The sequence below is a fragment of the Echinops telfairi genome, unplaced genomic scaffold (assembly GCF_000313985.2).
Source record: "Echinops telfairi isolate 266 unplaced genomic scaffold, ASM31398v2 ScPeMD7_12;HRSCAF=54, whole genome shotgun sequence".
NCBI classification, from domain to species: Eukaryota; Metazoa; Chordata; class Mammalia; order Afrosoricida; family Tenrecidae; genus Echinops; species Echinops telfairi.
Window position 1 is genome coordinate 5,955,800 of NW_022103909.1, and position 17,105 is coordinate 5,972,904.

General features: G+C 42.3%; 2 protein-coding genes across 3 annotated transcripts in view; one reads left to right on the forward strand and one right to left on the reverse strand.

Moving 5' to 3' along the window:
* The window catches only part of PFKM (phosphofructokinase, muscle), a 46,903-nt gene extending 40,026 nt beyond the window's left edge, over positions 1–6,877 (reverse strand). The window contains exons 1-2 of the mRNA XM_004711428.3: positions 6,781–6,877; positions 5,883–6,005 (exon numbers count right to left, since the gene is read on the reverse strand). Coding sequence (XP_004711485.1) covers positions 5,883–6,005; positions 6,781–6,862 — 205 coding nt within the window. The 5' untranslated portion in view covers positions 6,863–6,877. The remainder of the gene's footprint in view (positions 1–5,882; positions 6,006–6,780) is intronic.
* Positions 6,878–8,309: 1,432 nt separating this feature from the next.
* Positions 8,310–17,105, forward strand: part of SENP1 (SUMO specific peptidase 1) — a 47,222-nt gene continuing 38,426 nt past the window's right edge. The window contains exons 1-3 of one of the 2 annotated variants that reach the window (XM_045287320.1): positions 8,310–8,328; positions 11,795–11,837; positions 14,850–14,980. In XM_045287320.1, coding sequence (XP_045143255.1) covers positions 11,834–11,837; positions 14,850–14,980 — 135 coding nt within the window. In that variant the 5' untranslated portion in view covers positions 8,310–8,328; positions 11,795–11,833. Of the gene's footprint in view, positions 8,329–8,568; positions 8,839–11,794; positions 11,838–14,849; positions 14,981–17,105 lie in introns of those variants that run through there. The other variant, XM_045287319.1, reaches the window with a different exon arrangement.

The window sequence follows — 17,105 nt, forward strand, 5'->3', positions numbered from 1 at the left end:
AAAAAACAACAAGTTAACAAGGATGCTAACTTATGGGTGGACAAGCAAGACATCAAGGAGATGACAGATAATAAGAAACATGGACTAATGAAGAGGAAAAGCCACACTGGATCTGGAAGGATAGCTTTGAGACAGGGAGAAGAGAAAATGAAAAGGTGTGAGGCAAAGGATGTTAGGAATGCCGTATCAGGACTGCCAAGACTCCCTTTGGTGTAGAATCAAAATGATAAATAGGCTGCAATAATTTTCTGGGTTGATGCTGTGAAATTTTGCAGCATTTTGTCTTTCTCTAACTTGGAACCAACTTAGTGAACAGTATCTTCAGCTTGACGAAACTTTAAGCTGACTTCTTATTCTATCTCCTCAACCTTCCTATTTCCCTTAACCCTAATCTGTTATCTCCCGCTCTCTAGGAACCCAGGTAGTCTGATCCCACTAAAGAAAGCATCCCAAGCAAAATGATCCTAACTGCAAACTCAGTAGATCCCTCGGTTATTCCAATTCCAGTACTCAGAAGTTTCCAATAGCTTACCCTCGGCCTTAAACCCTAGGTAGCTATTTGTTTCCATGGAGCTGAGTTTAGACTTAGTTCTGGTCTCTCCCCTCTATTGCAATATTAATTAGAATAAAGTCACCCTTCCCTGTTTAAAACTGACTTGTGCAATATTCGTCAGCAAAACAAGTATCTTTGTGGCCTGCTCAGTTCTACACAACCCTTAAATCTCAGCTAGTAATTACATGACAAATAGAATACTATCAGCTTTCCCCACTAAAATGGGGATAGACCCAGGACTTGAACATAAAATCATTATGTTCACTGGCTATTTATTGTTAGCTCTGGCTAAGATTGGGTGACCTCTGGTGACAGAGTATGTCCCATAGTGGAAGAGCCTCCACTAGCCACTAATACAGCGTTTCTCAACCTTTCTAATGCTGCAACCCTTTAATATAGTTCCTCATGTTGTGGTGACCCCAACCATAAAATTATTCTCGTTGCTACTTCATAACTGTGATTTTGCTATTGTTATGAATTGGGTGACCCCTGTGAAAGGGTCCTGACCCCCAGAGGAGTCGTGACCCATAGATTGAGAACTGCTGCACTAATATTAACATTTCTGACACGGGGCAACCGTCTGGCTATTCCATCTCACCTAACATGGGTTGCTGGATATTCTCAAGTTGGTTTAAACCAATGATTTTTAGCTCCAGGCTCACAGAAACATAACCTAGAAACATCATAAATGCAGATTCTTGGGCCTCAACCCAGATCTACAGAATTAATAACTCCCCCATATTCTAACAAGCCCTTCAGGGGATTCTGAGGCTTGCTAAAGTCTGAGCACCACTGTTCTAAGATGTGTCGGTCTGAGAACAGCATCAGTCAAAGAATGGCCTGCAGGGTTCAAAGCATGGGTAGCTCCCTCTGGCTCCTTTATGTCAAAGGGGGCCAGCTTCCTGAGAAAGCCAGCTCAGGGAAGAAGTCCCAATTGACAATATGACCCCTACTTCAGTTCAAGTCAAAGGTACACTTTCAAGTTTTGACTAGGGCAGAGGCAAACAAACAAATTCCTTGGCTGAAGTACACAGCCTCAGTCTTGGACCAGAAAAATGTTTTCTTTCCTTTGGGAGGTATCAGAGAGAAGAAAAAGAATGATAGCATAAGTCACTTCTGGACGTTTTCTACTCTAGATCTGCTAATACCTTATCACACATAATGAGGAAACCGTGACTGTTCAGTAAATACTTGGTTCAAGAAATGTACCTCTAGCTTCTTAAATTAATGTTCCAGGTTAAGTAGGGTGGCCCACGAGATCTCTGTTAACCAGAGAAAGATGACAGAAGGTGCTTACAAGCTACTGCTATCCTTGCATTTTTTTACTAGCCAAAGACTCTCTGTAAGGCGATTTGCCCACTCAATAGCCTACCCAATTCTGGTGGAGTTAATAGGAACCTTAGCTATCACTTAATGAGACTCAAGTTTTGTGAAGGAGGACCTACAAGTCTGAAATCCAGAGGTCAATTTTAAATGGTAACTGCACTGAGCTTGAGGTGGTCTTAAGAGAGGTGGAATTCCCATGCATTTTCCATCACTAAGGATACAGGTCCTTGAGTTGTTACGAAGCAATGTGGAGGATCTTATCTCAAACACAGAAAGCAAGCGTACTGGCTTGGAAGACACTTAGACTTTGGGCAGTAGTCATCATCTCTACATATTAGATGCACTAACAATGTTGATGCAACTTTGCCCCCTACTTTGCATGAACCACCTGGGTATCATCAGTGGGCTTGCCAAAGAAACAGAAACAAGGGGCATGGACAATGCTGGTGTTAGCCTAGCTGAGCTGAAGAAGCAGCTGTACGCACAACAGGCAGATGAAGGAGGCTTTAATCTTGGCATGCTCCCCCATCTGCAGTCCAGTAAGAAGTCTCGGAAGTCACTGGTTACCTAAGTAGCGGCACATAGGACAGGCTGTAGAGCTAGTAAGCAGTTGCTTTGAGAAGGCTAGAACCTGGCCGCCAAAGCTGTTCACTGCCCCTAACCCTTTGTTGTGAAGGTAGCTGTCCAACACCCTCAGCTATTTGAGAATGCTAATCATCTTTTTCTTTTAATCATTTCATTGGGGGCTCGTACAATTCTTATCACAATCCACACATTTATCCACTGTGTCAAGCACATTTGTACATCTGTTGCCATCATCATTCTCAAAACATTTGCTTTCTACTTAAACCCTTGGTATCAGCTCCTCATTTTCCCCCTCTCTTCTTCCCTCCCTTACAAGCCCTTGATAGTTTATAAATTATTATTTTTTCATGTCTTACATGGTGGGGTGGAAGGTGAGGGCTAGGTACCTTGTTCCCTCGCTGAGCTCCAGTGGAGGATTGAATGGCTTTCTTATGCTCGGGGTGGATTCTCTGGGCCAGAAACCTACACTCACCCACAGACAGAGCTGTTTTTCTGCATGGGCAAAGACTTGGAGAAAATAGCAGCTGCAGCTGCTTTCCTGCCAGGTGTGAGGCCAGAAACCAAATCAGTTCCATTTTCCTTAAGGTCTAAAGCCCAGGATCTCTTTACAGCGGCACTTAAAGCAAGATGCAGGTCATCGCGAAGAGAATGCCCAGGGACTTTCCCAGGTGTTGGCATGGGCAGCATCAGGGCCTCTGTCCTGCCCATAGTTCTGTGCTGCCTTCTGAGAGCAGTTTGTCACTAGTGCCGTGTCGGCTGCACTGCCTACAGGTGGGGAATGGAGTGAGGTACAGGCTTTCTCCACACCATAGCAGAGGTTCACTCTTGTCTGCCCTGCCCCCACCATCCCCAGTTACCAGAATGATCTTTTAAAAACACAAGCATGATCCAACCATTCTTTAAATCTCTTTAGTGACTTCTCATGGCTCAGAACTGTCAACAAAACCTAGGCAGCACTGCATGAGCTGGCTATCGTATACCTCTACAGTTCCACCCCCGGTTAGTCTTCACTCAAGCCCCCTCTACTCCGCGCCAAATGAGGCAAATTCTTTCCTGTTTAAGAGCCTGCAGTTCCTGTCCTGTCTAATTCACTCCCCAGGCCTTCCTCAGAGGGCTTTTCTGCCTTCACGGGATGGATTCAAGTCATACTCTGATTACATGATGCTATTTTCCTTCATTGCCCTGGCACCGGTGTCGTGTTATGGCCATGCGCACCGTTACAGGATGATGCTCTTCATGCTCACAGAACAACAAACTTCACAAGGGCAGGAAATGTATCCACTTCGTTCTCAGTGTCGAGTGTGGTGTCTGCCAATTACGTACTCCACAAATCCTTTTAAACGAAAGGGAAAGTGGGAGAGAGGAAGGAAGGAAGGAAGGACAGAAAGTGGGGGTAGAAAGCAAGGAAGAAGCAGGGAGGGAAGGAGGCACGGAGGCCCCACTGGGGGCCAGTTGGGAAGATAGTTGATTCCGCTTCTCTAGTGATTCTTTCCTGAGGCCTTAATGCTGGAAGCATCAGAATTTTGTTCAAGGGAGAAGTTCACATGGGTCATCAGAGTAATGGGGGTCTGAGGTGAGTATTAAGTTCAGAGAAAAATGATATTGGGCAAAACATGACTGATGATCACTTGGAAGTGTGCTCGAGGCTGGCTGTCAGCAGCTACTGTCCGGACTGCATCCCTGGCTCATTCCATTCAGTGCAAGTCATCAGCGTAAACTCAGGTCATGACAAAAATGTACATAGTGAATTGTGCTGTGTTGTGTTGTGCAATATGGACTCATGCGGTTATGCAAGGTACATGAACATACATTGTACATATAAAGAATTCTCAATGCATTTATGAATAAATGTAATAAATAAAAATAAAAGTTTTGCATTTTTGTAGTTGGTAGATCATTTTGATTTGATCATTGTATAAGTAGTTCGCATGCCTACAAAATGTGAGCCCCCCTGCCTTACACTGTTGCTGTATAGGGAGGAGGGGGGCTTCAAAAAGTTCTTGGAAAAAATCCTTTATCTTTTAATGCTATCATTTGACATATCTTTTGAAGCCCCCTTGTATATAGAAATATATACTGCCACAATAGCAGAGTAAACTGGTAATCTTGCATATAAATCACTTTCTGGTTAAATCTGAATACACTAGCAAGACTGAATAAAGTCTGAGTTTACACAGCTTCATAGCTTAGGAGACTTGGACCAGGATGTCTTGCCCATGTGTGACATAACTGGTCAGCTGGCTTTCTCCCTCCCCCACTGCGCTATGGCAACTTCTTTTGAAATTCAACTTTTTGAGTCAAGTTATCAAGTTCCTAACTAACACATTGTTTCATATGCTACCCTCTCCTTGACTCTAAGGGACAGGGAAAGTGGCTAGGTCATTTTCTCATCTCTTACTGAGTCTTGCCCAATGATTCAAACAGTAAGTGATCTAAAACTTATTTAATAAATATTGCCATGTTGCGTAGGTACCGGGAGTTATTCCTCCAATGGCATTGTTAACTTTTTGAGAAAAACAATTTTATACTCAAGTTTCTTCTGAAAAAAAAAATAAGGGGCTGGACTAAATAATTTCTAAGGTATTTTCAAACTGTAAACGCATAGGACACAAACACAGACAGACACACACACACACACACATACACACATACACGCATACAATTATCTATCTGGTAGAATTTTTGACACATAGTAGGAACTCAGTAAATGTTTGAAATGAACTGATTCTTACATAAACACACTTCAGTTGAGAAGAAAATCAGGGATGTGTTTCTGAACCTTCAACTAAATTACCTATGAATTTAACATTACCTTAACCATAGAAGAGGAGCCTTACTCGTATAGTGGTTACACGCTGGGCTGCGCTCCCCATGGTCAGAAGTTCGAAATCACCAACAGCTCCTTGGAACAAAGACTGAGCTTTCTACTCCCGTACAAAGTTACAGTCTCGGAAACCCACAAAAGGTCAGAATGAGTCAGCATTGATTCTATGACAGGGAGTTTGGTTTGGTTTGGTAAACAGAAAGGAAATTTGTTGTTAAATGAATTCCTAAAGTAAGTACTTTTACATTAGTTAGAATAAAATAACTCATTAATTTGATCCCTTAAGTTTCAGTTTTACATATTAAGGTTGCTGACAGTGGAGTTAGTCAGATTGGTAGTTTATAGTTATGAGGAAGCCAATTAGTTTAGTATTGACCCAATAAAGCTATTCTTCAGAGAGAATTGTTCCTCTCTCTGTGGTTTCCCAAATGACCTCCTACACAGACAGACAGACACACACACACACACACACACACACACACACACACAATTTTTTCCCTTACAGCACAACTTATATTCAACTTCAACCCTGATTACAATACTACCCATAAATGTTTCACTTTGCAATACTCCTTCCATTTACTCACGTCTCACCATTTCTCAAAATAGATATGCCATCCATGGAGTCAGGATCATCCATATTGTCTAGCCTCTTCAAGATGTTTGTCTCTGGTGGTAGCTTCTGCATAGGCATGCTGGAGGTTGAAACTTCCCCCTCTGGGAAGCAATAGGTGTAGGTCCTCTTTAAGGTAGGATCCAGAGAAGAGAATGTTCCTTATACCCTTCCATTCTCCCCCTGCCCCCCACCTATCCAAGGCCTTATTTTCCCATAAATCCCATGAAACACTGAGAAAGGATTAGTCTTCTCAGAAAGTATCTAAGAAAGTTGAAATTTCTTGCACAACCTAAATGGAGGAAATGCAGGACACATACAAGGTATTTTGAGACTGAGGTGAAGAGGAGGCTATTTGTCTTTGAAGCTTAGATTTACCTTACAGATTTGGGAGTTTGTTGCAAATACAGTGGCAAGGAAGACTCCCACAGAGGAGGTCAGACAGGTTGTAATAAATCATAAATCCACTTCCAGCTCCTGGATGTTGGTTCCTGTTTCCCATCAACTCCTGAGTCTTCCCAGTCTGCCTAAGGCATCACCCCAAATACCAGGCTACACTCTCACCTGACACTTGTACAAGAAAGAAACATGACTCAGTGGCAAATATTTTATGATAGTGGGCCTGGTCTGTTGGCCCCTGAAACCTGTATTTTATGCTAGTAAGTTTCATGTGCTATATTGAGACTTCCTGCAAGAGGACCCATTCCCTGTCACTGGGGTATGATAGGGAAGAAAGACAAGGCTCTCTACTTTTGAGAAGAGTTACAGTCTCAGAAACCTACAGGGGCAAGTCTACCCTGTCCTACAGACTATGATCAACTTGATGCCAGTGGGTTTTTGTTGTTTTCCCCTTGGGGTATGATCAGGAGGTGATAGTACCTGTGCTCTGAGGAGTCCTGATTGACCGGCGAGATTGAATCATACACATGAAAAATTTCAGATGAAATTCCTCGTTATGCATGGCTGTCTCCTAAAAGCTTACTCTATCCAGATGAACACATCTGTGAAATGATGAAGATGGATAAAATGGACATGTACCAGGTATGTCCAATATTACTAGGTTTTTAAGACCCGACCAGGTAAAAATATCAGCATAGGGTAATACAAATAATTTACATGACTGAACTCATCAAGCATACGTTTTCTAGCTACTGAAAATATTTGTAAGTGTATGAGCAACCAGAGATGTCTTTTCCTAGACACTAGAGATGTCTCTTATTCAATTCTAAGTTCACATTGTGGCTCTCATCTGGCTCTGGCAAGACTATACAGAAGTACTTCTCCAAGATTTCTAAACAGAGCCTGGGTCCAGAGGCAAGTCAAACTGGGGAGGCTTGGAAAACAGTCTGAATGAACCACTATGGTATTTCTTCCCAGGGTCATCTAGTCCTTCAAAGCCCACAGACTACTGGGGCTTTTCCTAGATAGTCCCAGAAAAGTGGCTCTCTAGTGGGTTCCCAACAGACCCAAGGGGTGCAGTGGGGGCGAGCGCCAGGTTGCTAAACCATAGGTCACGTGGTTCCAGCCTTCTGGAAAGATTTAGTCTTGGAAGTCCGATGGAACAGTTTTATTATTTCTATCACTGTGAGTCAGAATCAACTTTGTTTTGGTGGGTCCTTTACAGGTTTCCTGCCACCGCCTCTGGAAGGTCCTAACTGCTTCCCAGTCTAGCCTAAACCCTCCAAACCCCAGGGAACGAATAGGTCAAGTAAGCATAAGGTAGTGAGAGTACTGGACTGTAAATTAGGAAACTCCTTCCTAGACCCAGATTTGCCATGCACTTCATAACGTGAAGAAATAGGAAATATCTTCATTTCTCTGGATCCCTTAGCCTAAAAGATCTCCAATAGCCCTATGGAAGCACTAACGTCCTGTGATTTTCAACAAGGCGGGGAATAGTCTAAGATTCGATGTAGCTCTCGGGTCTCATCCGTCAGGGAAGCCACAGGTCCTCGCAGACTGAGGGTCAGTGCGGGAAAACTGCCATGGAAACCGAAGCACAAGCAAAAAGCGCCGTGCGGAACTGTTAGGCGACGGGTCAGGAGAGCGAGGGAACCCCGAAAAGCGGAGGACAGGTGGCGCAGTAGCGACATTCGGAGGACGGCGAGCAGAAAAGACCCTAGACTGAAAGGGAGCCAGGACTACAGCCTCCGAAGCTCCCTCGGAGGCTCCACTCCCGCCACGCCGCGGGGCCTCACGGCGGCTCTGTAACCTCCCGTGCCACCCTGCCCTCCCGCGCAGCCACCGCACGGCTCTTCCGGTGAAGTGGAGGCGCTTCCGGTTCGCGGGTTTCCCGGGCTTGGCGCTCCGCGCCGGACCGGAAGTCCCTTCGCATTGCAGCCGGTTCCGGTCGGGTGAGTGGCGGCGGGAAGCTGGGGGAGGGGTGAGGATGGAGGGCGCCTGGGCCGCGAGGCAGCGCTGGGCCAGGTCCGCGGGCGTCGGTTGGGCTGGGCGGAAGTGGGGACGGCGGGGGGTCCGGCGCCTTCTCCTCTGCCCCGCCCCCCGGGGCCGAGCCCCCTGCCGTCCTCCGGCCGGAGTCAGGCCGGTGGCGGTTGACGAGGCTTCTAGAGGCCGTTGCTTCAGGCTCTTCCCTCCCGGGCCGCGGAGCGAGGTGGCCGGCCTCCCTCGCCCTCCTCGGGGAAAGGCCTGCTGGGGTTCGGGAGCTTTCCCGCCAGAGCCGAGCTCTCGGCGACGAGCTCCGGTGGATGGGAAGCTCGGCTCTCCCGGGAGTCCCGCCTGCTTGGAGACCCGAGTGATCTTTTCCGACTACACCTGCGTCTCACGCAAACATTTCTTCAGCCGTGCTTACCATGGGCTATCTCCCTGAGGCGGGATAATCGCTAGTGCTACCTCCAGAAAGAGACGCCAGGACCCTCCTGTCCAGTGTGTGAAAATCCCCGTAACTGCCAGTTTGCTTACCCGACTCATCGCCACCTGGTAATTCCCCCGCACTGCCTCTTTCGTGGGGTGCAGTAACATGACTTCTGGGTGGGTGCCCAGTTTCTCTTGTCTTGAGCTTGGTGATCCCTGCTTATCGGCGCCTCTGCAGTGTTTCCACTATCTTGCTGGCTAAAACCGGCTCTTTTATCACTTTCAAGTCAGCCTGCTTAAAGTAGTTTCACGTTTGATATTCTTCACTGTATGATGTGTGGGGTGGTGATCTTGTAAAAGCATAGGAAACCTTTCTAGACTACCAACTGTTGGACTTAAGGTCTTTGTTCCAATTGGCTGTTTAGGGTAGAGCGGCTCTCATCCTCTTCTGAATCTTTGTTTTCCATATAGATCATTTGTAATTAGGTGTTGAGTACAGGTTGAACGGCATTCCAAAATTGCAGTTGACGGTGGAACTTTTCAGGATCTCCTTAACCTTTGAGGTTTCTTTTCTTCCCCTCTCCCCCAATCCCCTTCAGGATGCTTCATTTTGTTTTAAATCTTAAAATGCTTCCTTGTTCTGACTTGATTCCAGTTAGTTATCCTGATGGCCAAGACGGTCTTGGTGTCATCCATTTGAGGGGTTAAACGTCTGGAAGGGAGTGCATGGATACAGGTTCTGCTACTTCAAGCCGTGTTGATGTAACTCTTGATAACTGCTTTTGAAACTCCTCCTTTTCTTCCCCTGGACTCCCTTTCTTCACCGGTGTCATTGTCTTATTAGTGTATCTAGGTGGATCTGGCTCCCTCCGTTTGACAGTGACTTTCTCAGAGACAGGGACTGGGTCTTCTCTTCTTACCCCCGGTACCCGGCCCATTGCTGGCACAATGCTAGCTTGTTATACAGAGCCTTTACCATTAAGATGTCAGAGCCTTCTCAGGAGAGATTACATTTAATAGTATGAGAAACCCAAACCCATGTCTATTGGAAATGGGTCATATACATAATTATTTCCCAGCACTCAGGGCTGGGTGATTCATAGGATTATTTCCACACCCTCCCCATGTCATAAATTGCCCTAACCACATCTTGACCTGGATCAAGTTAATGATTCCTCTTCAATATGTATTTTCACTGTGTAACTTCAATATAGCTCCGAACATTCTCTTTGAGAGTCACTGCTTTGCTTATATCCAAGCTTATAAATGCTTGAACCTATTTCCCATATTTTGTTGCAGTCAGGACCCTGCTATCCTTTTAGAGATTCTTACCTAACTTGACCGCACTGGAGTACATGTAACTTTATATTTTTTCAGTAAGTTAAATGACCAGTGGGTGTACTATAAAGTGAACTTCTATTGAATAATTTTCTTAAAATTATACTTGCAAATATGTTTGTGGTATAAGATAGGGAAAGTCAAAATCGCAGACTACAATTACAGACTTTTTTACATTTGGATCCATTTCTTCTTTCTCAGATGCTGATAGATTGTAAATGCTTTTCACTGGTGGCATCAGAGGTTCCACATCCAGTATTTCATAGAGCATTTGGGGATAAATTGCCCCCTCTCCTTCTGTAATTGTAAATCGACACAAGAAATGACCATAGCACACTGAAGAAATGAGATGTATGTGTGTTTTAATTATGTATGGGGCTTTACTTATTTAACAATATGAGTCAGTATGAATTCCCCAGTATTAGTTAGTGATTACTCTGATCTTGCCAGTGTGTATAAAGCTATGTGAAGCTTGTTGAAGGCTCACTTGCCCAGGAGTCAGAATACTTGGATTCTTGTCTTTGCTTTGCCCTGCCTGTATGATTTCAGACAAGCCATTTAGCTTTAAAATTCTGTGAATTTCTAGCTTATTTCCCTTTTGACTTTCACCTTAGCAAAATGCAGGCTTTTAAACTTGCATTCTTAATATAGTAGAAAAGTGATGACAATTTTGAAGGTGACCTGTAAGAGTGAAATGTGAAAAGGCCACTGTTAATTTCTTTGCTGGTGTGGTTCCCTACCCACCCTCCCCCCACTCCATCCCATAATCTGGGACACAGAGGACTGCTATATTATAAAAAGGAAGAAGGGGAAAGAATACTTTGGATGTTTTCCAGATAGAAACCTTTTGTGAAATCAATATATTTGAAGCCAAAATCTTAGGCTTACATTGGGAATCCTTTCTGGCAGAGCTAGGTGGTCAGATGATTACTTGGTCCGTAGCTATGCCAAGAAAAACTCAAATAGTCGTCTTCTGTGTGTGCACTCTGTTATCGTGACCACAAAGAATGCCTGCTAGCATCATCCAGTCTCTGTGATAGATTGAGACCCTGGTGTTGCTAGCTAGTTGAAGTGCTCGATCCTACTGGAAATAATGATAGGATTATGAATATATATATATATTTAAGTGTGATCATTACATCCCTGGTTTCCCTTCTTGGGAATCTGCCAGGAAGCTGTGTGCCAACAGCAGTATGTTTATCAAACTATTTTCACTCACCCTCCCACCCCCCCGGAAAAACAGATACATCAGAAGAGAAAGTAATTTCACATAAGCATAAGGGCTTTGGTTGCTAGCTGTTTAATTGATGCTGGGGAAAATACTTATTACTACTGTGAAGTATTCCTTGATTATTCTCAGAATATCAATAGCTTTAAATTGGCCACAGAATAAGACACGTGGGGAAAAAGTCTTGATAGGACTACCACAAGTTCTGCCACTTGTTTATGAGATAGTTTAGCCTGAGGTAACTGATTGTGCCTCAAGCATAAGGCACTGCTAACTATGACCAATGCAAGTCACATAATCTTCCAAGGGTTTCTCTTAGCCTTTTAATAGTCTGATTCCTGGGATTGCTGTTCAGTGGAGCACAGGCTATGGAAGCCCTGGCAGCTACCCCAGTGTGGCTCTGGTTTTCAGTCTTCTTCCGTCCAGCCAACTCTCACAGCTAAGTGCTTCCTATTCTTTAATGGTATGAAGTAGGTGTTTCAGTATGTAATGTTTCTGTTTTTTCGTCTTTTGTAGGACTTTGTGTTCTGCTAAAGTGATGTGAAAAGACCTGACATGGGTAAGGCTAACAGCAAAGTAATCATTTGATCTTACTGATTAGTCAAACTGAGTGCAGGAATGGTTTTTCCTTACATTTTCAACAACTGCATCTTTGTACTTAATGCTAGCCCTAATTAATACTAGATACCAAGCATCATTTTTTTTGTTGGAACATTGTGTGTAGAGTCCTTTAGAAGCTTTTTTCCTTCCATTTATTGTATGTGGAGAAGAAAATTATACACTAGCTAGCATTGCTATGTATCAGGCCCAATTCTAAGCACTGAAAATATATTCACTTATTTAATTCTTACAATCACTCTATTAGAGTGTCTAAAAGTACTTAGAAAATAGGTACTACTGGAAGGGTGGGGGGAGGGTGGGCTGGAAAGGGGGAACGGATTACAAGGATCTACATGTGACCTCCTCCCTGGGGGATGGACAACAGAAAAGTGGGTGAAGGGAGACGTCAGACAGGGCAAGATATGACAAAATAATAATTTATAAATTATCAAGGGTTCATGAGGGAATGGGGAGTAGGGAGGGAGAGGAAAAATGAGGAGCTGATGCCAGGGGCTTAGGTGGAGAGCAAATGTTTTGAGAATGATGAGGGCAATGAATGGACAAATGTGTTTTACACAATTGATATATGTATGGATTGTGATAAGAGTTGTATGAGCCCCTAATAAAATGATTCAAAAAAAAGAAAATAGGTACTGTTACTATCCCTATTTAACTAACAGGAAACAGACACAAAACTTAGGACACGTGTGTAGGGTCACAGAACTACCACTAGTAGCTGCAGGGGATAATCCAGGCCGTCTTTTTCTTTAGTTCTGCCATATACTGTTTCTTAAATAATAATTTGCTACAGTTTTTTATTTTATTTAGCTATAGCACTGAGCATTATTGTGGCTGCACTGTTTTTCACTCATCCATAGTACTTTATGTCTGTAAAAGGGATCAATATAAGGGCAGGACAAGTAGTCAACTTGGAACAAGGTGGAAAACGTGTGTAGAATTAAGTATTGTAATATCCCATGTTCATCTTCTAGTTTAAATTTAGAAAACATTCGTTTCTTCTCTTTTTCTCTTGCTTAGCATATCATCTCTTTCCGTCTTTCTTGCCATCGGTCTCCATTCTCGTACGTTGCTCACATCAGAGAAAGTCACGGCGTTCCCTTCACTCGTGTTTTCTTACTGCTGTCTCAAAACAAAAAAAAGTAAACTCCTGCCATGGTAGTATAGTGATTGAGCAGGTATCTGTTAATAACCATGCCGATAAATTATCCTTTTTTAAAATTAAAAGATCTTTTTATTGGGGACGCTTACAGCTCTTTTAACAATCCATACGTCAATTGTAGCGAGCATATTTGTACATATGTTGCCATCATTATTTTCTAAATATGTTCTTTCTATTGAGCACTTGGTATCAGCTCCTCTCTTTTTCCCTCCACCCCACCCCAAATTATACTTTTTACAGGAAAATAAAAATCTTGCAATAATTTTCAAAACACCTATTCAAGTTAAAACAGGTAGTAAGCCAATGTTAATAGTATTTTTTTCTGTATAGGGATATTCCCCACCAAAATCTTTTTATAGTTAAATATTTTCTATAGGTAAGGCATTTTAAGACTTCTTTCAAGAAGCTGTCATTGTTCTTGACGGCAGTGGAAGTGATGTCCTAGGGCGATGATGGGTAATGTTCTCTAACATAAAATGACAGGATGCCTTTAAGGCAGCGGTTCTCAACCTGTGGGTCACAACCTTTTTGGGGGTCGAACGACCTTTTCACAGGGGTTGCCCAAGACCATCGGCAAACATTATTTCTGATGGTCTTAGGAACCCACACACCGCTCCTCTGACTCCAGGCTGGCCCGCCCACTTGCAGATACGCTCACATACGAGTACCCAGCGTGAAGACTGTTAGCCATGCTACACCATACTTCAAGACAACATCTCATTTATTTGTCATTAGAAATGAATATTTCACAATGTATAATCCCATATTGTTTTTGTGATTAATCACTATGCTCTAATTATGTTCAATTTTTAACAATGAAAATGCATCCTGCTTACCAGGTAAATTTATATTACGATTCATAACAGTAGCAAAATTACAGTTATGAAGTAGCAACGAAAATAATTTTTTGGTTGGGGTCACCACAAACTGAGGAACTGTATTAAAGTGTCACAGCATTAGGAAGGTTGAGAACCACTGCTCTAAGGTGAATCAGAGCCATGCATAAACATAGAAAGCATGATTGAATTTGGGCTTGCACTTAGTTCTAGCCCTAATCTAAGAACTGTTAGTTCTTATGACATGGTCCTGTGTGGTGCTCGCCATCATGAAGAGATCACTGAAGATAAGGGTGCTACAGCAAAGTGGATTAATGCATATGCAGTTAGGGTAAGATTTAGCACTCTATCGTTTGCTCTCCCATATGATCCACTTAAATGTGTTGTAGTTTTTAATATTTTCTGCTTTCTGTCCAGTTGAGATTATTTGTTTTACTGTGTTATTGTTTTTGTTTGTTTTTAAGGTTTTTCTTTATATCAAGTTGCGGAGAGGTAAATCTAGAGAGACAGTAACGGGGTATGGCAGGAGAAGTTGGGGGGAAATGAAAAACTAATAACTGAGTACAAAAATGAAGACAATGTTCTAAAACTTATTCAGTGATTGTTTTACAACTCTTCTTGATGTGATTGAACTACTTAATTGTATGATATGTGAATTATATGCCAATCAAGTTGTTGAAAAAGTCATTATTTTTAGAGCTTTGAGTTACACTGCCTTAACATTTGTACCAGGTTTGAAGTATTTGGTAGCTGTTCCCAAATCAATTCCAGAGAGCCAGTTTCTGCACCTGGACCTCTTTTGATAGTGAAAATTTCTTCCCATTGGTTAATTTTGAAGGAGGGTTTTATCTTACTGTCGAGTTGTTTGTTACGAATCCTGTTAGGCAAAAAACTGATTCACAGGAAAAATTTTTTAGAATTATGAGACTTGAAGTAATTTGCCTTCTTTCTCCAGATGATATTCCTGATAGAATGAAGATGGATTTCGGAGAAGTAACTCTAATGAACCACAACTCCGTATTCAAGGCTCATCTGCTACCACAGACAGGGTTATCAGAGGACCAGCTCTCAGTTTCTGATCATCAGGTTAGGAATAATTTTCTTCCCCTTTATTAATTCATTACATTGGCTTATCTTAAGTTTTCATCCGACTGAGCTTTTCCACAAACTCACCTGTAGCCCTTGGACTTAAGGCTGAAACTAGAGTGGGAAGAAGCAAATGACTGCTAGCCCAAGCAGATAGAACTGTTGATCATTGGACTTTGGTTCCGATCTCTTGCCTTGAGGGTGCCCAGTGGTCACCTGGGATTACCATATAGTTACTATTTTAATGCCCTCCTTTATTATGATATATATTAATCTGGTAGGCATGGTTCTATCACTGTCATTGAATGTTATTGAAAATTTTGCCTTATCACCAACTCCCATTGTGTGTGTAGTGTCCAGTCACTTAAGAGTTTAATCTGTACAAGTCAACAATTTATGTATTGCGGTTTGTAGCCAGCCTATACTTGTATGATTTCCTTAAAAGTTTTTTGAAGGTTTTCATCTGATGTAGTTTAACTGCCACTAAAAAGTACAAGTATATAGAAAACCTTTTTAGAATCAAGAATTTGAGTACAGTGATACCTCACTTGTAAAACTCAGTTTGTTCCAAAGTCATGTTCAACATCGAAAGTTTGAGAACTGAGCATATTTTTCCTATAAGAAATAATGGAAAACCAAATAATTGATTCTGAAGCCCCAAAATAATACTTATAAAATTCATTTTTCCAGGACTTTAACTCAAAGTTAACAGCCCTACGTTTGAAAATACCCCCTAAAACATCTAAGCACTACAAATATAGTACATTAAATTTCAAAACACAGTACAGTAAGTAAAATTAAGTCGCATTTTTCACAAATAAAGTGCACAAAAACACAATAACAAATGTTTTAACTCACTAACAGAAGCACTATGTGTTGTCTGCGCAAGAGCAGTGCTTAGACTGAAGCATCGCCCTTTTGCGTCCTGGGCAAGCCTCGATGTGTGACTCACTCTCAGCCTGTACACGTTTTTTCATGTTGGATTTTCAGTTTGACTATGGAACAAAGTTAATGAACACTGAGCAGGGTTTTTTTTCTGAACTTTGCTGTTGTGGTAGTGGAAGGTTTGAGCATGGAGCTATTTATTCAACAACCAAAGTATCACTATTTGGGATTCTGTTGTGTTTATTAAAGATAAGAAGTCTTTAGTGAGTCTCTTTGATTTAACTAATTCAACATTTTTATTGGCACACATTTACATATCATATAATTGAATATTTCATTTGTTCCATCCTTTCGAGGGGAATTGTACAATCAGCACCACATTTGTCTTAGAGTATTCCCCTAACTGAGTTTTTTGAGAGCCGTATTTTATAGAAAATTCTTCATTGTTTCTGTGAGTCCTACAATTACCAATACATAAATAAATGTCTTTTTGTTTGTTTGTTTGCACTGTTTCAGCACAAACTATTGTTTACAACAGTGTAGCTACTTATAACATTTTTTTTCCCATAAGCCCAGCTTACATGTATCACTGCACCTACAAGGTGAAAACATTGTACATTACTTTTTGAGCCTTCGTATTGAGCTCTGGTCCGAGCTATTGGATAAGCATTCTTTTAAAACTCTGTGCTGCAGAGTGAAGTTCGACTTCCCTTGTGACAGGTTAGAATTAGAACTGCCACTATGTGGTTTCCTAAACTAATCTTTACAGGAACAAATTGCCGATCTTTTCTCCCATGGAGAAAAGCCACTGGTGGCTTTGAATTGCTACCCTTTGAATTCGTGCAGCCTAGTGCTTAACCATTCTGCCACCAGGACGTCTTTCTTTTTAGAGTAGTATCATAAAATTGCACCATATCAAATGTGGGGGCAATGTGTAAATGTGCAGCAATAGTTCTGAGGCTTCCTTGTGCTAGAAAGCGTAGTTTTTCAAAGCCTAGTCTAGGTACTTTGGAGAAACAAATCCACAGCAACTCAAGTATAAGAGAGAGTTTTATGTAAAGAAAATGTGCATCACGAAAACATCCCAACCCAATGCTGCCCAAGCCCACAAGTCCAACATTAACCCATTAACCCAACACCAGTCCACAAAGTCCTCCACCTCACAAAACAGAGGCAATGATGCCGACTGCAGGAGGAAAGCTGAGTCAGTGAACGAACAAGCATCTCAGCACTAGCAGGG